This window comes from Eurypyga helias, unplaced genomic scaffold (assembly GCF_000690775.1).
Source record: "Eurypyga helias isolate BGI_N326 unplaced genomic scaffold, ASM69077v1 scaffold10055, whole genome shotgun sequence".
In the NCBI taxonomy this organism is placed as follows: domain Eukaryota; kingdom Metazoa; phylum Chordata; class Aves; order Eurypygiformes; family Eurypygidae; genus Eurypyga; species Eurypyga helias.
The window spans coordinates 43,898-70,415 of record NW_010250771.1 but is presented as its reverse complement, the minus strand read 5'-3'; the positions used below and the strand labels follow the sequence as shown (position 1 = coordinate 70,415).

The 26,518-nt window shown below is 44.7% G+C and overlaps 1 protein-coding gene across 1 annotated transcript in view; it reads right to left on the bottom strand.

The window, feature by feature from the left end:
- The window catches only part of GRIN2B (glutamate receptor, ionotropic, N-methyl D-aspartate 2B), a gene marked incomplete at its 5' end in the record, with an annotated part of 74,107 nt that overhangs the window by 9,135 nt on the left and 38,454 nt on the right, over window positions 1–26,518 (bottom strand). The window contains 5 exons of the mRNA XM_010151785.1: window positions 14,977–15,206; window positions 17,125–17,250; window positions 18,792–18,945; window positions 19,611–19,782; window positions 20,108–20,316. Coding sequence (XP_010150087.1) covers window positions 14,977–15,206; window positions 17,125–17,250; window positions 18,792–18,945; window positions 19,611–19,782; window positions 20,108–20,316 — 891 coding nt within the window. The remainder of the gene's footprint in view (window positions 1–14,976; window positions 15,207–17,124; window positions 17,251–18,791; window positions 18,946–19,610; window positions 19,783–20,107; window positions 20,317–26,518) is intronic.

Genomic DNA, 26,518 nt, shown 5'->3' with positions numbered 1-26,518 from the left:
GGAACTGAATAAGCAGTAAAGAAAAAGATGCAAAGGTAGGTTAGATGGAGGGAAGCCCCCTCCTCTTTTGATGTATCAAGCAGTAGCTTGCCTGATGCTAATTCTTGACTCGTACCTGTGACAGTATATTTGGATGATCCTGAGAAGCATGCTAAGAACATGCTAATGGTCAGACCAAACCCATTTAACAGCAACAGTTCACCTGGTTCAAGAACGTATGCAGTCACCTGCGGTCACCTTCTATAGTGGAAATGTAGCTGCAGTCTACGGCTATAGATGAAAACCATGCAGATGCGCCTTGTTCTTGAGCTCTGCTCAAAGCCAGTTTGGAACCTGGTTAACTCAGCTGAGGCCAAAGCCACTAAAGCAGTGTATCTCATTCACAACGTCTCAGCAACCAGGCCAGCCAGGAGCTGTGTGAGGCACTGGAACAGGTTGCCCAGGGAAGCTGTGGATGCCCCATCTCTGGCTGTCTTCAAGGCCAGGCTGGATGAGGCTTTGAGCAACCTGGTCTAGTGGAAAGTATCCCTGCCCGTGGCAGGGGGGGTTGGAACTAGATGGTCTTTAAGGTCCCTTCCAACCCAAACCATTCCATGATTCTATGATTCTACATGACCTGTTTCTATGTACCAGTCAACTCATATGGCTGTGTAAGGAATCATATCTCTGGTCTGGATGGCGAGATAGGCTGGTTCACATGAGCAAACATGAGTGTGCGAGAGAGGACACGTGTCCTACTGCTTTAAGCCAACAGGAAACATCAGGGATGTTTTTTGAAACACAGGTTGGCACATCACCATAAAAAAAAGGTTTCACATAGCATTAAACGGGCAGTAAGGTGGCTCTTAGAAACTTGTCACACTCCCTAGGGAAGAAGACAAACTCATAGCTATCAACACCTGCAATGAAAGCAAACTTTGATGGGAGAAAAATCACTGCAGCGTGCTAAAATTATTCTTTTTTACCAAGCTGATCATAGCAGCAGCTTAGGGAACCCATCACAAGAAAGGCATTGCCACACCAGGCACAAAGGAACAGAGTCTTTCCCCTGACATGCTAAAACAGGAGTTCACAAAGTGGACAATTTGCTTCCCCAGAGGCTGCAGAACCCAGCCTTGCAGGCAGGTGGGGTACCTCCGATCCCCATAGAACCCTCCAAAAAAGCCAGCAAGGCAAGCAGCAGGCAGGCACAACCAACACTGATGTGACCTCAGCTTCAGCGTGCCCTTTGGAGGGGCAGAAGCTATGAGAGTCTCTCTTGGCTCAAAGAGTGTTAAGAAAAAAAGAGGCCCCATTCAATGTCCATTTTGTATCTCCATCCTCCATTCCCAGTGATACAGTTTCTAGTTTTGTCTGCTTCCACCACTGTGCCTATGAACTGGAGTTGGAAGGATTACAGAGTCAGTCAGGGCTGTGATAAGGGCAGTGATGCCACCTCTGAAATATCCTTTGTCCGCCCTGTGTTTGAGGGCCCATCTTAGCAGCCAGAGGTGAAAGGCTCCATATTTAATTTTTATCATCCTGGGCAATCAATAAATAAATGATAACATTCCTCTTGAAAGAAATTACTGTTTTCAGCAACTGAAAAAGCATGTTTCTGGAGAAGGAAGGCTGATGGCTTCTACAAAACCACATGTTGCGCGTTCACTCATCATCCCTTACCCCTGGCTCATTCCTCAGTCAGAACTGATCTGCAAATGCCATTTATTCGCCACACACTTCAGCCATAGCCTGGTGGACAACGAGACAGCAAACAGTCTGAAAGGGGGACCCACAGCAGCAATCTTTAGCTTGAATGCCTAAAAGGAACACACATGCCCAGCACCTGGTTTGGTGTTTGCAAAGCTGAAAGCAGTTGATGCCTAGCTGACTCCACAGCCCATGGAGCCAGAGATAAGCAGCTAACCTCTCCACATCTGAGAAGCAATAGTGGTACATACATACAGCTTTCTGGCAGGAGACTGCAGCTGAAAAATCCCCATGTTTATTGCTCCACAGTAGGTGGGCAAGGCTCAGTCCAGGGATGGAGGGATCTCCAAAGAGCTCTCCAGAACCAAAAACTGCTGCATCTTTCTGAGCTCACCTCTGCCCCACACAGCTCATACTGTAGGAGCAAGAAGACATATGAGCCTTCCCAGAACATATATGGGACAGATGGGGAAGAAGTGTACCCACTTGTGGCAACACATGGAGGTACATGGAGGAACTGGAGAAAATTTGTAAGAATGAAAGTTAATTGACACTGTTGTCAAAGAGTTCAGTAAGGAAAGACACTTGTTTGGCTTCTCCCAAGGGCTGGGACAGTGGGCCTGGATCAGAAGCATCAGCCCCAGAGAAGCAGGGCTGGTCTAGGAGGAGTCTGAGAGACATGAGACAGGAGCTGAGGCTCAATGCAGGGGCCATTACATGGAGGCAGCCTGTGCAGAGGTAATCTCAGTGTCTCAGTAAATATCGACGAAGGAATTAACCACAGATATTGACAGAAAGGGTCAGAATTTAGATTAATGAGAAAACTCTCCCATCATTTCATGTAAATGTTTCTCCTGCCAAAGCCCTCAGTCACAACTACTCTACCCCAGGCATCTGCAAAGAGGAGCCGTGTGAGACTGGCAAAAAAATGTGGTGATAAGAGGGGAGGGGAAGATAAGCAACTGCACTGATTGCTGAGCAAACCCAGCTACAGAGAGTCACAAGGAGTAGCCAACAGGGTTGTAAAGGGTCTGTCCACACTTGCAGGAGCCCCATCTCACACCTCCCTGCAGCAGGAGCCCTGTCCTCCTGCCTGGGAGGGAACCTGCAGGGCTCGACTGCAGCCCTGCACCCAAAGAGCCCTGAGCAGAGGTGTACCCCACCTGCAGCCTCCCGCTAGCTCACCGCGGGGCCTTGCTCATGAGATGCTCCCCTTGTACCCAAGGTGATGTGACACGCTTTCACCCACAGGAGAAATCCCTTACGGAGCTGGCTCCACATCAAATGTGGGGAGGAGGTGGCTGCTAGAGATGGGGGTGGGAAACAGACACCAAGTGTACCTGAATGGCTGGGGTAGCTTTGGGACATGAGACATCTTGTGTTCAGAGCTCAGTGACTGCCCACCTCTTCAACCCCTCATTCCACAAATGGGACTCAAGAAGCATTAAGTCCACGTCTTTGGGAAAGTAACCTCTCTGAGTCAGAGAGCAGAAGCCTTCTTGCTCTGGAGAGCGATAAACACACAGGCTGGGGGCTATTAGCACATTCAGAGTGGAGAGCCCTTTTCTCGATCCCCCCCCCAAAACTCGCCATGAGAGCTGTCGGCAGCGAGTGCGGGTTTAAGTGACTTGTCTGGCAGAGCTGTTTCATTAGCAATTTGGAGCCCTGCCGTGCCGAGAGCAGCATTGTTCTCAGATGTTTGAATATCAATCTGCATAATGAAACAGGTGATAGGAGCTCTTCCCATTCAGGCAGCCCGACTGGAGGGGACTCAGGAATGAAGGGAAGGGGTTATGTCTAATTGGCCACAATTAATTTGATGAGAATTTTTTTTTTTAATATATTGTCTATCACCAAATGGTTCCTACAGAAAAGCGCATCTGCACTTATTTATCTGCCTGATGTAGGCCCTGTTTTCACTGTAAAGTGTTTGCCAATAGCATTGAAAGCAGTTTCCCAACCTCAGCAAGCTCTGACAACACAAAGGCTCTTTTTTCTCAGTCGATCTGCTTTTGCACTGCTTTAAAATAAATTTAAAAATCCCCCGCTGGATAACATAATGAGCTGGCAAAACCTGGTGTTGAGCGTGTGCATGTGTATGCGTGTAGCCACTTACCCTTACACAGCTTCTCTGGGAGAGGTCCTTTCACTCTGTAAGGCCAGACCCTCAGTTTCAGTTTTCTACCACAGGATGCTCCACAGCTCTGACCCACTAAAATAAGGTCCCTGGGTTCAGTTCCTCTGTTAGCTGCAAGTCCAAAGGAGCTTGAGCCCATGTTAGATACTCTGGGTTCAGTTAATCTGCCCAAGCATTAGTGCCAAGCTGAGATGCCCCAGGGAACTTCCTCCTGGGAGCAGGTCTCTCATAGCTCCTGTGTCAGATTTGCCAGCCACCTGAGGGTATTTTGGATACTCCAGGGCACCTAAACTGGCTCTAGGCATCTATATTTACACAGCTGAATCTAGCCATTGGACCATTTGGCCCCCAGGACAGCTTCTCCCACCAAAAGTACAGGGAGCCAGCCGCTGTGGGTAGCAGACCCCCCACCCCTCTCTCAAACCTGCCCATCAGGGCATCAGTCACAACCTTTTGCACAGGCACCTATAAGCAGCACTCCGCTTGCTCTTTTGGCAGCCATATGACCAGCAGATGTTTGTTGTGGCACAGGCCAAGTATGTCTAAAAAAGATAGCATTTATTAGTGAGCGGCAACGTAAAATTTAGTGACATCAGGCTAGAAAAGCAAAGTCCATGCTTGAGTGCATTAATTTTAGCACCACCTCTCTGCATTGCCCAAACATCCTTGATTGTTTCCTCTTGTTCTGGTTCAGCTGCATGTCACTGCAGTCAGTTTGCACCTTTCTTCACTGCCTAAGAACCAAGCCAGGCTGTTTGCACAGGAGCTTCATCCAGAACTTGTTAAAAATTAGTGAGTGGGTCGTTGGTTTTCATGTCTAACGCCAAGGTAGCTCTATGCCTACATTTAGGACTTGATAACTATGCATGTCCACAGCAACATCTTACCCACTGCTTTGCTTCTGTATCCTCTGTTTCAGCCAGGAAATGAACTTCTTCATAGCTAATGGATGACTCTCAAGGAGAGGAGGCTTTTCCTTCTCATACCCCCAACATATGTCATTTTTGTCCCCAAGCTGCACCATGAACAATGCCACAGAATCACAAAGCTGGATCTGACCCTGAGAAGATAACTACTCTGCCCTTCCTTCTCCAGCAGGTCTCTCCTAGACATCACCATTTCTGACATCTCCTCATTCAGCCTGCTGTGGAAGATGGCTGGTGCTGGATAGTCCTCCATTCCCTGGACAACCCACACCAGGGCTTTACTATTGGAAAGTTCTTTTTTTTCTGCTGCAATCTAACTACAGTATTTTCTGTTATCTTCACCATGGACAGGGAAATTGGAATAGTCTCTTCTTTGAAGATGCATTTTATGTTTTTGAAGACCATTTTGCTGTTTCTTCTCTATGTTCTCGCACTGGGGCTAAAGAGGCCCACTTTCCTCAGTCTTTCTTTGCCAGCTGTATTATTTAGACTTGCAACTATTCTTGCTGGTGTCCTTTGGCTCTATCCACTAGGTCTTTCCTTGGCTTGCCTCTGGTTGGTGGACATTTTCTCCACCTCCACTGTGCCAAGATCAATCTGATCAGGACCCCAGGATGCTGAGAGAACATTGCACTAAGGCGGCTGACAACAAGACAATAAAAGCATTGCTAGTGAGAGTTAATGTTCATTATTACTCTTCTTAGTGCCTCTGTATATCCTTTTCCCTCCTTCCTTTAGCCTTGTCATCTGCAGCTTGCAAGTTCTTCAAAGCTGTAACTCTGTCCTGATCTGCATTCAGGTGGTGAACAGTTTGTTTCTGGAATGCCAATCATCACTGCCAGCACCATCTTCAGGGCTTTTACTGTATTCTTTTCTTTATTCAGCTTGATTGTACACATAGGTATATCCACACAACTGTGCCCCATCACCTGTCCTGGTAGAGGAAATGCTGTACAGATTCCCTGCCTGAAGCCTGTTGTATTGGTATGTTGGTGCCGGGCACTTTTACACTGCTACAATAGCATCCCAGCTAGGAGTGTGCCAGCCCAACAGAGCAGGCAGAAATTCATACTGCAAACCTAAATCATAGCACTGGTAAAATAATCTGTGAGGAGAGAAGACTAAAGAGACTGTACTGCTCATTCTTCTATTACTCATGAATCTCTTGTACAGCTATTTCTCAAGCTTCACTCCTAAAGCATCCCTCTCCCCTCTGCACAGTCACCTAGTTTTGACAATACAGACATTTTTTACTCCCAAGGTAGAACTCAGAGCCATTTCCAAGTGACTGCAAGTTTTCAGATCCTCCTTTTACCCTAGCTCCTAATCCCTCCCCTCTTCTGCATTCCCTCACAATATCACCCTCCACCTCCTCAGCAGCGGCTGGAACTCCTCACAGCTCAGAATCCAGTTACCACATCAACTCTTCCTAGTTGTTGGGCCCAGCCACAGAAATCAGCCCTAAAATTGCAGTGGCAAAACCCCAGTTTCTTGCCTTCACCAGTCTAACAATACAAGTCTTGATTTATTTAAAAAAGAAAAAAATTTTAAAAAGCATCAAATCCAATGTAAGTCAGTTTTGGGAAGGCATGAAAAGACCTTGTGCTCCCTCAGACTTTGACTTTGTGGTTTACTTCATTATTCAACACCCGGTGATGTTTCAAATTCTCTGGTCTTGCTTTGCATAGTGCTTTCACCCATGAATTCCTCCAGATAAGTCTGGGAAAGGAGTTATCAGTTAGCGCAGCTGACTGCAGCAAAGTTGGCAAAGAATTAGATTGAAGTCACTTTTAAAGAAAGGTGTAGGTGGGTCAGACCCACAAACAAGAAGAAAAATGTCTATGAATGTCTGGTGGTGAAATAGGGATATGTGTGGGTCAGGCAAGGGAACAGAGCAACCTAGGGACAATGCAGAGGTGAGGGGGGGCAGGTGAAAGCAAAAGAAAGGAGTTCAAATATAGCAACTTTAAAAATAGTTGCCCTTGTAAAATAACTGAGATGAAAGCTGAGATCCAATTGGTGGAAGAAGACGCCTTCACATGCAGTTATTGCCAGAGCAATGAACACAGTAGGATTCTGCAGCCTCTTTGCAAGCTGGATTTCTATGTTCAGACCTGCCCTGTGCCACTTCTGCACAGAGCAGAAGACTGAAAACCTTGGGCAGCACAACATCACCCCAAACAGATGGCATTTCAGGCGTCCCATGTCTTCCATAGCCAGACCTATATTCCTATGCTGGGACCACACTGCTTTCCCACTGGATCAGGAGTTACAGATACACCAGGATCAGACCATCACACGTGGACAGAGTCCATTCACCACCAGCAAACCAAGCATCTTCTGGGTCTGCAAGCATGTGAGCATTAGGCAGACTGTGCAGCTTCTCCACCCAAAAAGTAACACTAAGGCTTTAAAACTTCCTCAGGACACATTTGGCCAGCTATAGGCTTCAAGTCAGTCACACTGTTAGGTGTCCCTCAAGTCTGACCATAGAACATCATCTGTAGTGAACCACTGAGCTTCACCACTCAGAGATGAAAGCTCCTTGCATGGCCCTAGTATCAGTAGGTGTCACACCAGATGAGCAGAGTCACATCTGTTGCAATGAAGTGGGCTATAGGATCTTAGCTACAGTACACTTAACTTTTGCTTGCATGCAGTTAGAGGCTGGAGATGATCTGTTTATTCCAATATCATGCCATGTATTACACCCTTGGAAGTCAGGTTCCTTGGAAGCTAAACACAATAGGTCAAAAGGTACCTACTGAATAATCCCAGGCAAGCACAAAACTGAAATTAGTGAGGCAGAAAGATGCCATTAGTACACTCATGTTAATATCATTAGAAGTCTAGATGTTCATTCAAAGAGAGAAAATCAACTGATGAAAAAGACCTTGAGAGGAGAGGTGGCAGCTAAGTACAGGGGAGTTTGCACATGTTTTTGCTTTGTTTGCTTTGTTTGCACATGAGACAGCTGGTTAGCAAATTATGAAACACTCTGAAAGATTCAGAGTATGTGGTTTGGTGGGGGACCAATTTCATTTTTTATCCATTTTCACTAAGAAAAGCAGGTCAGAGCCTCCTATCTTCTGAGCACTAATAGTAGCCAAGCTGCTTCAGCACCTTGTCTGTGGGTACCAACCACTGGGCAGCAGGATGAAACCCCATGCAGGTCTGACAAACCTCCCAAAGACTTCACCGGGGCCAGAATTTTCATCCATGCAATTAGAAAAACCTAGTCATCACATTTCTTAAGCACCTCTGTAGGCAGGGAGGCAAAGCAAAAAACAGGGCATTCAAGGCAGGGCAGCTGGGGCATCCCAGCACTGTCTCAGGGGTGGGAGATAATGCTTTCCTCTATCCTTCTGCCGAAAGCTGCCTCCCATCTGCAAGCAGACAGCAGCAGAGGAATGAAAGCTGTATCTCTCCCTCATGAGTCCTGGGGCACTGGAGCAGCTACACATGAAGCAAGCAAGCCTGCTGGGCCACCAAGACTCAGGGGAAGTTTGACCTTGAATAGCCAAAGGCCTGGGACAAGCAGGACTCCTTTCCACCAGGTGAAATAAAACCACCCAGGAAGATATACCCTGCTAAACATGTCTCATGTACATGTATGTATGTACATATAATTTCAAATGTCACAGTCGATAAGCATCAGCAATGACAGGGCTGGGGAGGGAGGGGGGCCGTTGTGTTTTTTTTTTAATCCTGTAGATCCCATCCTCCCATCGCCACTCCACCCGCAATTCAGCCCCGATCATTCAGATGGAGGAGGCCAGCTCTCATCTCTCAGGCTGCCAAATCCTGGTGGCAGGGCCATTGTCTTTTATTTGACTGCAGAGTGCCAAGTACATTTATGGCACTGTATAAATAATAAATAAAAATATTCATTGCTTCCCTCACCGCTGACTTATACTGACGTGAGAAGCAGGACAATCCTTTGCTCCCCCCATCCCGCCCCCCTTACGTAACTCTCCAAAGACAGCTTTTTCCAGACTGCCAAACAATTAGCACAGAAGCAACCAAATTTTCCCAGAGTGTCCAAAGGGTTAGCTCCAAGGGACAGTTAAAAGGAAGATGAAAATGAAGACTTGGTGGTGGCTGAGGCCTGGGAAAGGCCAGGATGGCGTGGGGGAGGATTGCAAAAGCTGCAGGCTAAGAACCGTACCGCAGGTCCATAGCTGACATCCCTTGTCCAATGACTGTCATTGGTGTCACCAGCAAAGCTCAAGGGGTTGCATTTCCCCCTTTCTAGCAAGGATGAATTAAGCCTATGGTCTGACTCTGAGTATCCCCTCTTCTTGCATCTTACCTGCATAAGTTCCTGACTAAACTGCATTGTAACTGGCACTAATCCTGAAGAGTCCCATTACAAGTTTTTACTGCCATTAAATCCCTCCAGATCACCAGAAAAAGAGAGAATCCTGAGAGACTGAGTCAAGGCTAAAGCATATCGCAGCCTCCTCGCCACTCTATGCTTCACAGTGCTGAGCTTACAAAAAGAGGGAGAATGACAAAGAAAGTAGGACTGAAGCGGGGGGAGAAAAAGCATGCTTGAAAACCCACTGACTTTAAACATTTATAGCCTTAAAACTACTGAATCACTTTTTAGCACACAGGCACAGAGGTTTGTTCCAAGGAAGTCTGAAAGCATAAAAATTATGCCAATCTGAAGAGTTCAGAATGACTAAATCTATGATAAATGTACCCATCTACAACTGTAAAAAATTATCTGAGATCATATTTATGTACACAATAAATGTAAGTCACCAGTTAGAAAGACCTATTACTAACATACAATATACTGTAGCTATTTTAACAGCTATTTATTAATATGAATACTTTAGCATAATATGTAATTACACAGATATATACTGCACTACATAGTATTTGTAAATAGTTCATACTATAGTAACTGATGATTTACAAAGAGGTGCAGAGAAATCACCAGATTTTAAGGCATACAGTTTCAGACTATCAGACCTCTGAGTTTTCTACACTTCACTATGAACCAATGTTTGCTGTATTAAGTACTAGCCAGCACCAATAATGTTATACATAAAGGTCATATTTAAGAAAAAGACTGAACACAGTTGAATTCATTTACAGGAAGATTTTCTCCCCAGAGAAGTGCTGTGGAAAGAAATTCAACTCTACCCCATGACGCAAGGTTTTGGGGTTTGGGGACTTCCTTATTTTTTGGGGGTTGGTCAAGTAAGGTCCATTGGACTCCATGCATTTTAAAAAAGGTTCTGAGTTATCACAAGAGGACAGAGTTGGAAGTGGCATCGTCTCACTTCTGTCTAGCTAACTCGTATCTCCACAAAGGTATCCTGACAATAAAAATCATACTGCTGTTGAAAGGATTGCATATTTTCTGCTTTTGGACACCGCCACATAAAACATCCTTTGTATCATGCAGAAATGTGTGAAAGTACCACAAATGTCTGGTGATAATAAATGTGCAATCCCGTGGAGGATCTGTACCGCTTCCAAGCCATCCCTTTAGACAATCTTCTTGTTACAGACCTTACAAGGTATCAGAGTAACCTCCACCTGGCCCCCTTGGAAAACTTCTATCTGTCAGATATACCCGCTCTGTGTTTTTCCTAGACTTCTTCAGTGCAGGTATTTGTTGTACAGAACCTGCAAGCTCGGAAAAGCATTTAACTTCATTCATGTGAATAATAGCCCATTGACTTTAATGTCGCCACTCATGAGCGCAAAGTTAAGCACATGCTTAAGTGTCCTGCATATCTGGGATCCTTGTATAATTTAGATTTAATGTGCCGCAGAGTACAGTGTGGGAAATAATTCATTTTTCAGTTTCATGGCCAAGCATCTATTACTGCAGAAATATAGCAGATTTTTTGTGCACGTTTTTCAGTGAGACTTTTGCTTTGTATCAACCTGAAATGTTCAGTCACCTCAGAATAACATGTGCTGTCTTGTCTTCCAATTATCTCCTTCTGTCCCTTTCCTTTCTTAGAGAAAAAAAACCCTCTATTTTCCCTTTTTTTTTTACATGTAGGTCAATTTTGTAAGTAGTGCTCTTGGAAAATGACAAGTCAAAAATACGTGTCAGAAATATCAAGCAAAATATTTTGTTTCAAGTATACTACAATAAGCTACTTCGGCAAATACCAGAATTTATCTCTTCCTTCTTACACTTTATGCAGGGTTTTTTTCAGTAAAAATACTGGCCATCTTTAACTCCAAAAATTTTATTTTTTTTTTAAAAAAAGCATGTCTGTTGAAAAAAATAGCTGACCTATGCGCATAGAAACAGGCCCTTTGTCTCAACATTTTATTAACGTCTTAAACCGCAAATAAGTCAAATACATGTGAAATTTCAGCAATCTGTATTAATTTGCAAGCATGCAGAAATCCATTTCTTTCCTTTTTATGTCAATTACAAAATTACCATTTTGATACTTTATTAGCTTCTTTGGCATTTCTAACTAATTTATAGGCATGGATACTATTTTGGTTTTTTTATTATTAACCTACTGCATTCTAAATTATTTTATTTAAACGCCCTGCTGGCTGTCCACATTTGCTTTTATTCTATTACTACTGTATATGAATGAAAATTACGTATAGCTATTAGATTATTTCACACATTATTTCATTTTATATAATCTTTCCTGTATTTATTGCCTTCGTTAGACTGAAATACCGCAGGCACTTGTTTCTCTAATGTGTCTCAAGCTCTCCCGTTATTGGAAATTGGGTTATATCTCCTGATTACAGTCAGATGAAATCCAGACTCGGGAGCCGACTGCAGTATTCTGCGACAGGCCGTCTTACCAGCAGGACTTTCACAGAGGGTCGGGGCCATAGCAGCCCCTCACACGGACCCCAGACAGATGCAGCCCAGGTGGCACGCGCGAGGATGCTCCAGCTGGGCTCACTGTCACTGACACGGAAGGGCAGAGCTCCGGCTGGGAAACTGACCCTGCCAGCATGGCTCTACCCCTGCCAGGACCACATCCAGCCATTTCACTGCGCAAGGCGGACAGGCAGAGGCGGAGGGTGCTGGTTTGGCATCTGAGCAGGAGGAGAGCAGTTCGGCCCGTGGTGAGCACAGGGAGCTGGAAGAGAGATGCTGTTAGAGCAGCTCTTTGCCTGCAGGACTCAGAGGTCCAGTGCTGCTCCCAGGGAGAGGCAGGCTTCTCCTCCCTCAAACTGCCTGTGCCTTCACCAGCATTAAGAGTCGCAGTTTGATTTCACAGCTGCAAGGGTTAACGCAGGGGAATTAACAGCCATTCTGAGGTGTTCTTGGGTCAGCTCTGGCACCAGTTTTGGGCCAGCTGAGCACGAAGGGGTGGCACTCAGCAGGGTGAGCACCACCTGGGCCAGAGAATCTCAGCGCAGCGAGCCTCCATCCCCCCTCAGTCTCATGTACTGCCCTGGCAGAGGGGTGCATCCCCCAGCCCAGCTCACACAGCCTGCTCAAGCATCCACACAGCACAGTAGGGACATGACGTTAGTCATTGCTCTGCATGTTTTTAGGAAGCAAATGCTGGGGCACAGCCAAGACACTATCTGAGTCCTTAGACAGCTGGAGTGTTTCAGCCTGCTTTTCTGGGGAAGCAGCAGGCTGACAGCCATAGGCACCTCTCGGAGCAGCTCTTCCCAGGCAAGGCCCAAGGAAGAGGGTCCAAGGAGACCCTCGGGGTGGCTGTCACAGGGTGTAGCCAGCCTGACCTTGACAAGCATTCTGCAGCCAGGCACAGTAATGGATTTTGTGAGTGCATCTGGCATTTTGGCTGCTGTACAGTGTCAGTGGGACACCTTCTCGAGGTACTGTCATGCTACAAAGACATTTGCAAGCAGATCTGGGTCTAGGCAAGTAGGAACAATATCCCTTAAAATAACTAGCCCTTTGCCTGTCGGGTTGGATTACATCCTCTGCTGACTATTCGTGCTGGACACAGCTGCCCTTGCCAGCTGATGTAGCTGGCCAAGAGGTTGATCTGCCTCACTTCTGCTGTGGCCACCAGATCACTCATTGGAGATAAAAGAGACTGGAAGTCTCTATAGTCGTTCCTCTTGGCCACCTGGCACTGGTCAAGGACTGCCTCCCTTGAAAATCTGAACCAGCTAATTTAAGGAAGCAGGGTGGGGGGCAGGGGTGGAAGGGAGGAAGAGCACAGCTCACCTCCAACTCCCTGCATGTGGCTGCACCCTGCATCCCAGCCAAGCAGTGCATTGAGGGTGTGAGTGAACTACAAGCAGTATGCGGGCTTTGGAAGAGGGAAAAGAGGAGATTCAGAAAATTGAATTTCTTTCAAACCAGGACATCTTGAAGCAGTGAGACCGATGCCTGCATGGCTGCTCTCAAATTCTGCAGAACCCTCTGCACATCCAGAGTGGAAATCCATGAGCTCAGATCAAGCTCGTTCACCCACATCTTTTGGATGGAGATATTCTCACCTGACTTTATTCTCCAGAGGCAGAGGTTGGCCTTCAGTTTTTACTAGTCAATTTTCATTTGATTCCAGATGCTTTGGTAAATCATAATTTTAGCCAAATGTTGTACTAGCAGCTGTGTTTGAGACATACCACAACCATCTGAGTATGTACTGTGGCCTTTCTCTTCCCCAAGAAACAAAGCATGTGTTCTTTAGGATAACAAAAGCAAACACAGGTATGTTAGCAAATAAAAGTACAAGAAAATGACCTCTATCCAATACACACAGGCTGCCCTACAGTGAAATCAACTAAAATACAACCAGAGACCTGTAGCCAAAGGCTCTGTGAAGCTCCAGGAGTTACCGCTTTCAATTGGTATTTCATGCACATATCTCTGCAGGTATGAAGAATATCTTGAAAAACATGAGAATGAAAGCGTGGCTCTCTCCATGAGCCTAGGCACAGCCTGAAACAATAGATCACAGGTGTGAACTATCCCATTTAGCTCAGACAGTTGAAAACCTAATGATGACAAACTAATGTTAACGCTGATAGGGCTGGCTGGTTTTGAATGCTGCCTTTCAGTCTGAGGGAGTCTACAGCTTCGAAAAAGTCTCTGCAACAACCTCCACCTGGCAGAAAAGCATCCTCCTCCACACCCCCTCCTCAACAGAAAACACTGCAAATGTGGAGACAGCATGAAACAAATTGAGGTTGAAATTAAAACAAGTAACAGGAGCACTTCTGCACGGATTGTATTATTCTGTGTCATATTTCATACCAGGAAAAACAACAAAATGAAAAAAAAAAACCCTCTTAAAAAGTAATCCACCACAGAATTTCCAGCCTGCTGCACAGGACACTGTATACACAGGGGGCCTGGCCACAATTTATTTCTAGACTATCATGGGCAACACAAGAGACAGTAACTATAACCAGTCTAGCAGTAGCAAACAGACACTTGCAGTCCTCTTCTTGCTGCTATCCCCCATAGCAGAGTGTGCAACCTATTGCTGTTTGGTTGCCCTGCAATGGCATGACCCCTTAAGCAGCCCCAGTGACTGAGTAACGAATTCAGCATGGTCAATCGAGCCTCACGACACTCAATTCCTTGTGAGTAACCTTGCCACAAAACAAAAATAAAGCTTCAGACCCTCACGAACCAAACAGTTCTACCTTGCATGCATGAGCAATCTCCTCAAAATCCTCAGTGTGCAGAGCCCAGCAAAAGCAAATGCTCTGTGAGGACAAAATGCAGTGCATGTAAACAGGGCAAGAAACACACGGTGAAGGAAACAATTTCTTGTGTTAATGTTCCAAAGGCCTCGAAAAAATGACAGTATAACTTCAAATGCAAACAATAGCGAATTATCAAAGCCACATTGATTTACCTCCATGGGCAGAACTTTGTCTCCGTAATAAGCTAACAGATCATATTTCTAGCCTAATGGCTGGGATTCCTGAACAGACAAATTATTTCTTCCTGAAAAAAACAGTTACGGCCATTATACACATCGTCTCCAAAGCTCCATTAATTAATTTCTTGCTGACAAGCAAGGTGTGGTTTGGGATCATACAAGCACGCACAGTCCAGTTTGGTTTCTAATGCATTCCTGAAGTGCTTAAAACATGTAAAAATGCAACTGAATACCAACAAAGAGCAATTGTGCTATTTAAACTAGGGACTAAAGCTATGATGTCATTCTGAAAAGAACTGAACGCTTTCCCAGTAAAAGCAAAGAAGAGAGGGTACAGCAGCCTCTTCTGTGGAAAAGGCTGCTTTGGGGGTTTGGGAGGATCCATTACCTTTTTGTCGCTCAAGCCAGACACCTGGTCCACGTATTCCTCTTGGATCATGAAGGCAGCCAGGTTGGCAGTGTAGCTGGCCAGAAAGATGACAGCGAAGAAGGCCCACACCGACACCATGATCTTGCTAGTGGTACCCTTGGGATTCTGCACTGGCACAGAGTTGTTGAACACCAGCCCCCACAGCAACCAGATAGCTTTGCCAATGGTGAAAGAGGGACCTCCAGGCTCTAGAGTGATTGAGAAACATGATCCCACAGTGAGCATCTCAGAGTAAGCGGTCTGCATTTCTATTCACACATGCATCTTGACTTCACAGTTAAGAACAGTATCTGTTCCCACATGTGAGATGAATGTCCGCAGCTGGGATCCCCTATGCTCATGACACCATACCCCTGCAAAGTGTGACTCTGAACAATGATTTTTTAAAAAAATGTCCTCAGGATTCCATATTTATTCTGTCTCAAAGATTTCCGCTGAAACTTTATACAAGGCCTTTTTCTGTATCTGACTGGAGCATCTAAAAGCCCAAACATTCCATTTTGGTTCAAGTGTTGTCACCAGAAATAGAGTTTGCTCAGAAAAATGCTATCCTCATTTCTATCTATTCAACAGCAATGTTGTCCTTGAACTCCCAGCCTGCACCTGTGCAAAACATGGCCTTCACTATACTAGTACAAGGGCAAGGAAGAGTGCCATATGAAATAACGGGGCTCTACAAATATCTCTGCAAGGGGGTTCCATTACCCAGTCTGTTGAAGACACACAAGCCAGAGAACAACACAGCTCCCTCACCCCATGTTCTGTGTCTAAGATACATAACAGTGATGTGGTCTGTCTCAGGAAAATCAGCAGCTCTGCCCCAGACAGTCCAGGAGCAGATCCAGTGTTTTAAAAGCTGCTATTTTTCTCTTACTCACTTTTCAGGGTGGCAGGTCATGTTACATGTTTCAGGGATAATATCTCTCTGATCATACAGTACTGTCCATAATTACTCAGAAATATTGATACTTGCAGCTGTAGGTCAGCTAACTTAATAACTGCACACCTGTACTAAGAACTGCTTTTAGTTCCACATCCGTATAAATGTCTCCCAAGAGACTCACAGGTTTAACAGTATTTACTTGTGTCCACAGATCCAGGTAGGTACAATCAGTTGTCATAAAGGCCCTCCACAGCTCCATGCTAAAAGAGAAGTTATAAAGGCCCTCCACAGCTCCATGCTGAAAGAGCTCCACTTCCCCATATATGCAGTTCTGCCTGCATTCTCATTAACAGGTTTGGGGTCTTTTTCATTCTTCTCTAATTTGATGGCATAAATTCATTCGAAGCGCTAGACTGGGGAGCAAATGGGTGCATTTTCCAATAACTCTCTCCCACTGTTCTGAATGGACCAATAAACCCAGAAACGTTTGAAGGGCTGATTCATCTGGAGGTGAAGATATGGAGATGACAGAAGGCTCCACATGCTAATTGTCTTGATGCCAGTAAGGCAAAAAATGCTGTCTCTTAGGCTGTCTGTCTGTCCTCTCTTTTACTCATTGGGCTGTCTTCTGAAGATCAGAACCACAGAGAAGGGTCACTCACTTGTTCCCATCTTTACTGCTGCCCTTGCAAAATAATCCATCACCCACTGCCAGGAAAATGAGCTTCTCACTTTCTCAGTTTGCCTCAGCAAGCCAGAGAGCCAAGTGGGGGAAGGACATGCCCACGTGACAGATGTAGGGTCTGGAGGATACAGCACTATGCTAGGAAGCCAGCAGAGCAGCCTGCTCTCCACAGAGACGTAACACTGAAGGATTGACAGGGATGAGTCCTCAGATTGCCTCAGAGAGCGCATCACCATAGGCACTGCCAGCACCGGCTACCAGGACCTATTTTCCCTCAATGGGAAAAAAGTTGGAGCTGGTGCATGCTTTAGAGATGAAAGGCGACACAGCTCCGTCTCCCGAGCCAAGCAAATTATCCATTATACACATCTGCTCTCTTCAGAGCCTTTTTTCTAACTCCATCCCTGCCCTCTTTAGTCTGAATGCAGAGCTCAGTGTGGGCTAGATCTGTATCATGTTCAAGGCAAAGGAAACACCCACAAAAAGGAGTCGGGATTGGAAGCAAGAGAAGATCATGGCAAGGAGAGACTTTCCTTACCTCTGCCATCAGCAAGGCACCGATTATAGCCCACAGGGCTGAAGTACTCAAAGACGAAGACAGCCACCGCAGAGATGATAAGCAGCATCACAAACATCATCACCCATACATCAGCACTGAAAGGCTCTGGAGAGGAAGAGAAAACCATGGTGAAAAAACAGGTACCCCACCCCTCCATCACCTCCTTTGCCCTCCAGAGCATGCCAGTGTGGGGCAAACTGGGCTGGGGAAAAACAGAAGTTACAACAAAGCCCTTGACCTGAGTCTGAAAAAATTTTGAACTGGGAGAAGTGTTGTTTCTATCTCTGTAATGACTGCATTCCTTCTTACTGTCACATTTGTGACACATGGCTCCATCTGGAACTACATGCAGCCATTGTGGCATGCATTGATAAAATAAAATGCATTGATAAAAGATAGTTCCCAGGAAGTCCTCCAGCACCATCTGGAGAGAGTGGGGCAAATTAAGCAGAACTGGCACAGTTTCAGACAAGCATCCAACTTTCAAGATGCTACTGAGCCAAAGAGCATCTCCAAATTTCTGAGGTCCAGCCATAATGATAGTAGTTTTTTCAGCTATTCCATTCCTGTAGCAATGGGAATACTAGCTCATTCTAGAAATGTTAGCATTCACGTTCTGCAACTGTTTGATTTCTGCCAGTTTTTCTCCTCCTCCAAGCCTGAACAGATAAAGATGGGACTGAACCAGATCAAAGAAACTTAGAACTTTGCTCCAGACTATAGCCAATTTTGCAACCTCAGATAAACTGCTATTTAAAATTATGGAGTTAATTTTATGGTTGCTTTTACATATCTCAGCAATATTGCTGGGCTTGGCTAAACACAAAAACTCCTGAGGAGTGAGCAGTCATGAAACTCCTATTTAAAGAGGTTTGGAAAAACTTCTTTACCCATATAAAGGTATTTCTGTTTGTAAATGTTCTCAGGATGCTGGCAGAGAGCAGAGAGTAATTACGTAACTCATACACTGTGTTTGCTGCATCATAAAGCATTTTGTAAAGCAAATCATTAGACACTAGAAAGGCATGGATGTCTGGGGAAAATGCAGTATCATTTCTGCATTCTGTGACCACCCTCTTTGACCAAAGGACATCAAAAATCATGTTATTGGAAGACACAGTGTAAGAACAGAACTGATGGCTGAACTCTTTTTGAAAAGCACTGTTAGATCTTCAATTTTTACCAGTTGCTCCGACAAGGGAGGATCAAGGTAATACCTTCTTTACAAATAATGTCTCTCAAATTGCAATGATTTATTGCTAATTGTTATCACTAAGTACTATCACATCCCAGCTATAACGTTTGAATCAATTTTCTTCTGGCCTGTAGATCAGAACTCCCTGAACATGCTATTAGTTGAGTCACTGGGAAACCACATGCTGCAGAGAAGGTGACAACTCTGAGTGAACCCATTCTTTGCTGGGATTAGGTTTACATTTGCTGAGAAATGCTTAGGCAGTGCCTGTTTGCATTTGCCTGGATTTTGCTTGCTTGGTATTTAGAACTAAAACATCACAGTTTATTTTTATATACTTGTCCCACAGGTATTCCCAAAAAGGGACTGTCAGGCTAAGAATCCCAAGCAACCTTCACCTAATTTTTGGAGGAACACTGGGTGAAGTTTTAATTTTAGATTAAAATGGTACCTAAGAAGGCAGAAGGTGAGACAGTTCCATTGCTACGTGACACCATGACGCTGATTCCCGTCTCGATGAAGGGCACAGAGAAATCCACCACTTCTGAACGCTCCTCATTAATGGTGAGGGATCCCACAGCCATATAGGCCCGTTTGGTGACGACCTGCAGGAAGGAAAGGAAGAGATGACACACAGACCTGAGGCACTTCTCAAACACCATAGCCCTTCTCACCTTCCTGCTTTTCCACACAGTCCTTTTACTGCTGTAATCCCATTCCCTACATTGTTTCTATCATCTCTCCTTTCTAATCTTTCATCAGGACACCTTCTTCTTTCAGGAAATCTATAGGCATTAATCTTCCCCTCAAAGCTGGTATGTGTATAAAAAATAAATCCGCAGAGGTCTTAGGATAAACACATCATCTACTGAGAAGACGTCTTATCTCATTTTTCTGTCCTTGCTTTCTCCTCCTTCTAACACTGCAAAGTCTTATTTCATTCTTTATGTACCTTATATACGATCTAAGCGTAATCTAGGTTGCAGCCTCTCTGGTGCACGGATATCACCCTTGTTCTCTGACTGCGAAGGCCAAATTTGCGACACTATAATTAATAATAATTAATCGTTGAACAGGAAAGGTAGTCATGGTCAGAGTGTCAGTACAGATTAATTCACCCAGTACCCAGAAAGAATCCAGGCCAATCATTTCAATAGAGTCACCTCTGTCCCTGCCCTGGAAGGGGACCCAATAATGACGGGAGAGCAGACCTGACCCATGCCACCCAGCCCAGGGATGAAGCCCACCATGCCCTCCCTTTGCTGCTGACCTCTCCAATCATTCCATTCCATGTCCCATTGATCTTTTTCCCATGCTTGCCATTAGTCACCAAGTAGAGGTCATAGGTGAACTTGACAGACTTTGAGATTTTCTTGAGGATGTCAATGCAGAACCCCTTGCAACATTTCTTCATGTAATCCGGCTCCTCATCGGTTTTGTTCCTGAACCGTCACAACAATAATGGGTTAAAAGACTGGGGAACACTCCCTTAATTCCCTTCTGTTGTCAGTATGCACGCCCCCTCCCACAATTCTCTACATTAGTAGAGAATTTCACTTGTGTTATCTGTGCTGGAGGGTGAAGGGACACACTATGATGATTTGCCCAAAGGGGCCAGCCATGAATGGACATTGGCCAGGCTGAACAAGTGGACATGACTTTTCTAAAAAGGATTATGAGGCTATGGTGGTATTGTCTCAACAGCCTCTCTACATTGTCCTAAGAAGGGAGAGCCCAGTAGGAGGAGAAAAACCCAGGGGTGCCTACTCGGTCACTATGCGTTTTTGGCAAGGGACCGTGTTCCTCATGCAGGTGCCACTTAGGGGGTCCACGTTCTCCACAATGACAAACGGTGCCTCTTCCAAGGTCACAATACTCAGGTGATCGTCCTCACGTTCCTCAGAGTCAGGATACAGCTCAAAGCGGGGCCACACGTAATACTTCATCTGCAACTTTTTCTCCTTCCATTTCCCCACCTGTGGAGACACAAACCACAGAAGATAGACTGCTAGCTCCCCATCCCTCTGCGTCAACCACAGCTCCCACAGGCCTGGGCAGGAGAACCACTCTGGAACACCAAGCTCATGGCTCGTAAGATGAGGACATTTCTGGGAAGAAGGCTCTGAGTAAGTGGGTTCAAACCAGGGGGAAGTGGATAACAAGAAAGATGTCTGGGTTGTGTCATCTCTGTGATGGTCTCACCCTCTGGGAGAGTGGATGACCAGGGGGATACCATCCCCATGGTCAGACAGACATGACATCTTTCAGCATCCTCAGCCAAAGAACAGGAACAGAGCTTTTTGTCTCCTGAAATTACTTCAGCCTGCTAGCCACAATGAAACCGGGGTTTTTTTCCTGCTAAAATAAAAGAGAAATATATACAAATGCTGAACCAAATGTCATTCTGAAACAGAGAAATTGAAATACTTAACTTGAAAAAGTTGAAACAGAACTTTTTTTTTTCTGAATTTTGTCTTAATTTGTTTTCAGTGAAATTCATCAAACAGATTCATTTTAGCCAAACTTGAAAAGGTTGCCCATTCCTAGTCAGGACTCAGTCCTTCCAAGAGACAGGCAACTGAAGAAGCAGATGTGCTGCACTTTCAGGAAAGTCTTTGCAGGAGAACATGGAGAGAGATGCTTGATAACAATAGTTTTTCCTATCCCCTGCTAAGGCCTTACTGAAATAGCTGCTCTTGTCCTTTCACAACAACTCGGTTACATACCTTAGCTGGAATCAAGGAATTGCTCTGTCTTTCTGACACATGAAAAATAAAATCAAAGAGCATCTATGATTTTTTAATCTTGCCATCTTTTCACATGGATATACGGCAATTTTAGATCTTTTCATTTTTCATTTCTTAAGCAGAGATCATCTCTTCAGTGGTTAGAAAAGGGGGGTGGAACTCAGATGTGTTATACCTACTGCCACAACTAAGAGTCATTTTGAAGCCTCCCCAACCACTGAAGAGATGATACGTGTAGCACACCCACTCTCTGCGGTAGGCCATTCCTTGCAAAAATTCCAGGAAAAGAAAAAAAACCTGAACATCAACTATGCTTTCAACCATCAAAGTCTTGCCTTTGTTCTCAATTCCCCCCATCACAGTTGACACTAATTAGCACCTTGGCTGGCAGCTGAAGCTGAGAGGGCAAGAAACTGCCTGGGCTTTAGAAGGAACTTCCCGGCACGATCCCCAAGGAAAGCCCTCCAGGCCAGGGCTGATACACGATGACTGGATGGCAGAGGCAGTGTGGATGTGTGGGAAGCTTGCATGACTGCTCTCAGCGATGTACCTGCTTGGTGGGTAAAGAGAAAAGCTTCATCCCACTACAATCCAACACCCCTCCCACCACCCCCAAATTTCAGTCATTTATTTATTTAAATGACAGGAGGGGAGGGAGAAGCACTTATTAGAGGCTCATTAGGTGTCAGCAGTTATTCTGTGAAACTCAAAGCCCAGCTGGGGTTTGGCATTTGAGAGCAGCTAGAATTCACATAAAACATTTGTCACCTTCCAAACAAACAAACAAATGCTTCATCTGGCCATGAAAGAAAAATCCGCTCTGGGGGCTTGTGGAGGGAGAGGAAAGGCAGAAGAAATCCCCCAGGGACAGCAGCTTCCCCATCCATTCCTGCATTAGGAACACAGCTCCCCAGTGAGGGCAAGGCAGTGGTTTTGTAAGAAGGGGGTGAGGTGGCTGGATAGCTGGCCTTCCCAAGGCCCCTTTCAAAAAATGCCAGGGAGTCTTTGCCTTTAATGTGCCCTACCCCCATGGAGTCACGGGACCAGCAAGCAAGGGGGACAGCTGGTTTTTTTTCTTTTTCCTTCTCCCCCCTTTTTTTTTTTAACTTGAGTGAGCAGGGAGGAGTTGTTTTAATTTTTAAAAACCACTCTGAGCAGCAGGTAAAAGCTGGCAGATTGGGAGGCCCAGGAACTGGTGGCCCCCTTCATCCCCAAAAGCCAGGTAGTGTTGTCTAGGGCAGCAGGCGGTCTGTACTCATGCAAATATCTAAGCCTGGATGTGGAGACTGCATTTCTGAGGGAATACAGAGCAGATACTCACATGTTCACCCAGGATCTGCTCAGCCCTGGACTTCCCACTTGTCGACCAAGCAGGTCAATTTATCATTATCTGAGCCAGAGATTCCTTCAGTGCATCTTCAGCCTTCAAGTAACCAAGCTCAAATCCCCAAAACCACTTCAGTGAAGCCACCAGACAAGGAGAATAACACGGGGCTCAGTGGGGACCGGTGATTAAGATGCTGCACAGAACAGCCCAGACTTCAGCTCAGCACCATTAACTTATCATAGAAATAAGTGGTTGATGAAAGAGACATCTTGCAGTATCTCAGCAGCACTTAGATATCACAGTAATAGGCATGATATAAACCCCTAAGTGATAAATTAGATCAGATAGGCAAACCCAACTCGTAATTACCCAGAAGTTCTCTGGGACAGAAAGAGGAGTTCATAAGGCTGTGTGCCAGGCACGTTTCGCAGTGTTGTACTACATGGACAACATTATGAAATTAGGATAACAATGACAGTCTTGCCACAGCCTCCTGCGTGCTGAAGCACCTAACCTGCAAATACAGTAATGCACGTCCCTTCCTTACTATCCCAATAAAATAATTCTAAATTGTCCAAAAAAAAGGAAAACCAGGATGTGATGGAATGTTCTGACCTAAATTTTCAAATTAACCATAGAGTGTCTCAAGAATACCTGCAAATACTACATTCCATTGCAAACCTGAACAATCAGGCATGCCATATACCTGCAGACGTGTACAGAGATGCATAAACACAGTCAGAAAAGCTTTGTGAATCAAGAGGGGGCAGACTTCTTTACATGCTCATGCATGCAAGGGTCAAATGTATATGCATGTAGTTAAAGAGCAGGCTTAAGCAACATGTGGGCAGTGACAGCAAGAATAAGAAACATCGCGTGTGCAGAAGATGGAGACAATGCAAGAGAAAGAAAATACAAATGTGCATCGTGTGCTAGATAATCTGCCATGAGAGGGAAGGAGCAATTCACTGTGGGGACAGAGGTTAGCTACAACAGAATTAAATGTCACAGATTTGTCCAGGTAATGATGCCTACTGTTAAAGAATATAACCTGCCAAGCTGTGCAGAGCAGAGCAAGGCACTTCTGGAGTCTCAGGGTATTTGGTATTAACAGCTTGTGAACTGTTATTACTTAGGTTTTGCTCAGTGCTTGCCTCAGCAAAAAGAGGAAAAATAAACCATCCCAGGCATCCTACGTATTTGACAGCCTGCAGTGTCAAGACACACTGGGCGTTCTCCGATCAGAGTCTAGTCATGCAAACTCCCACCAAGAGCCCAGGAAGGTCACAGAATCAGCAACAGTAAGGATGCTAGGGAACTTTAAAACCCCCTTTCTAATCATATTCTCCAACCCCTCGGTATGTTCCTGTATGCCAGGGCAGGGCTCCTAAGAGCCAGAATTTCACCTTAACTTCCCCTTGCTCTGCTTGTACTACATCTGATCTTATCAAGAAAGGAAAGTCACTTTGGTTTGGGGATAAATTCAAAGGTGTTGAGGGAGGGCAGTAGCTAACTTTTACCTTAAAGATAAGATCCTGCTTTGGATAACGAGCTGTTGGAAGCAGAAGTCCAATACATTTGCAAAGAAAATGAAAGCTACTGTAGAACAAAAAGTCAATCATATATGTTATTGGCTTGCTTAAGTATATAACCTATGCCATACAGACAAAAGGTAAAAATGCCTATGCAAGGGGAAAATAAGTGAAAGCCTTCCGAAAGCCTTCCAGCAGGCTGGCAAATTGCCTTAACCGCGGTATAATGCAGCCAGAATAAAAGTGTTCTGCAGTATGTTAATGCGCATCTTAAATGAAAGGTGTATCATATTAGTTCCTTGAAACTAATGTTTAACAGAGACTTTGCTCTCCTCCCAGGGGAAGCTAAGGCTTGTAACTGCCATTTGTGGCAGATGTTTGTCTAACCTCTCCTTACAGTGACAGAGAGCCCACATTCTCCATGGGCAGTCTATTCCAGTGCTTAACTATCCTTCTCATTAAAAAGGGTTTTATTCCTGATGTCTAACCTAAATCTTCTTGCTGAAATTTATACCAGGAGAGTATACTTCCTTATTCTTCTACATGTGCTCTTTTCAGTGTTATCAGGTCAGTAAGATTATTTATAACACAGAGGAGTTGGTAGCCTCATTCAGTGGGTATCTTATATGCTGCACTGGCAAAAGCAACCTTCTGTTCAAATGACCAGCATCCAGTCTGACCACTTATAAAATCCTTACCAGACAGGTAGTACAGACAAGTACAAGCTACCCCCATGAACTTCCAAAATTGTCTGTTCCAGCCAGGGCAGAAGCCAGTCTCTGAGCTCCTCCCAGTATGCCAAGGCAGGATGTCAAAGCACAAGAGCATCTGGAAGAACATCTAACTAATTTCAAAAGATGGAAAAACAAAACCACATAGAAATGTGGCTTTCAAGGAGTAGGCAGCAGAATACAGCTCTGGATAGACAGAAATGTTCAGATACATTTCTTAGGCAAGATGTTCACAGGCACTGCATTCACATTTGGGGTGAAGGTTCAGGAGAAAGCCTGAACCTTCAGGTGCTTGTTTTTCAACAGACTGCAGAACTGTGTCTGGGCAGTCTTTTAATAGTTTTTGTTTCATTCAGGCTCCTATTTGCACTGTAGCCTGCACCACTCTACTTATTTAAAAACCTTCCCTTACTTCCTGCCACTCCTGGGATAGAAGAAATACAGAAGGCACAAAAGTGACTTAGTTTAATCTACAGAATAAAAGAAAGACCATTCCAAACTCACTTAGCACTTGAACTGCTTTCTATATTTCCCCAAAAGGTCAACATTTCCTCCCTTATTAGTAGATGTATTTTTTTTTCCCCAGGAGCTGAGGGGCTTGTGCAGTATATTGGGGAAGCACTAAGGCAACAAGACAGAACATGGATTAGAAAGCAGAAATACCCTATTCCACCAAGGACCTCTGGAATCTGATCTGCACCCTCATGCCTCCACTCCACATTTTGTAAAACGAGGCTCACAAATAGTATGGCAATGAGGAGACACACACCTGTGTCTAGAGCTAGACAGGGAACGTATACAGCATGTATCTGTGAATGATGTGAATCTGAAAACTTCCTTTTATCTTTGCTGTCAGAGAGTCAACTGGAAAAAGCTTATGTAATTTTTACACCTGATTTTAATACATGAAAAAGGGAAGATCAAATATAGAAAAGGTAAAGGTAAGGTGTTAAAGGTAAAGGTAAGGAGGGCTACTGTAGGAATAATATGAACACCATAGAAATAGCAGTTGTACCTGGGACACTGCCAGTGGTAGTATGCACTGCTCAGGGTACATAAATGTAAAGGTAAACTGGGGGGGCTGGGGTGCTGTTGTAACTTTAATGCTGCAGTAGACCATGAAGAACGAAATCATACATAAATAAAGTAGAATAATTTGGCATTGAAATAGTTTTTGGAAGGTTGGTTCAAGATATTCCACCACGACTGAACTAGAGAGATCTACTGTAGGCTCCACAGGCTTGGCTTTCAGTTTGGCTATAGATGTCATTCCTGTTATTAAAGAGAAATTATATCACGAACTAAGTCATTACGGGAGACTTCAGCTTCGCAGAGATAAGGTGGAGAACAAATGCAAATTTTAACAGAAGCACCCTGATGTCTTTTTTTCTGGATCTGATAGTTGAGACATTTCTTCACCCCAAAATTACTCAACAGGCAATGGGGTCATGCTGTTTTACACTTGGCTTGGGCAAAGCAGCGAGGAACCTCACAGAAAAGCTAGTTATCAGAAATAACCTTGGATTGAGTGATTAGGGGAACAGAGAGCCTGCCTTAAAGGAGAAGATTAAAAAGCTTGTTTAACCTAGATAAATGAAAGCCAAGAGGGGATATGACTGCTCTGTATAAATAAAGGGGGGACAGATACACGAGGGAGAAAGAAAAGGGGTTTTTAAGTAGAAAAACAACGTTGGTAGAGGCACAACTGGTTGTGAGGAAATTTGCCTTGAAAATAAGATGGATTTTAACCATCACAGGAAGTAAGTTCTGGAACAGTTGCCCGAGAGGAGCTGTGAAAACAACTCAAATGAGGTCAAGAAGAAGCACAACTGGCTTGTATA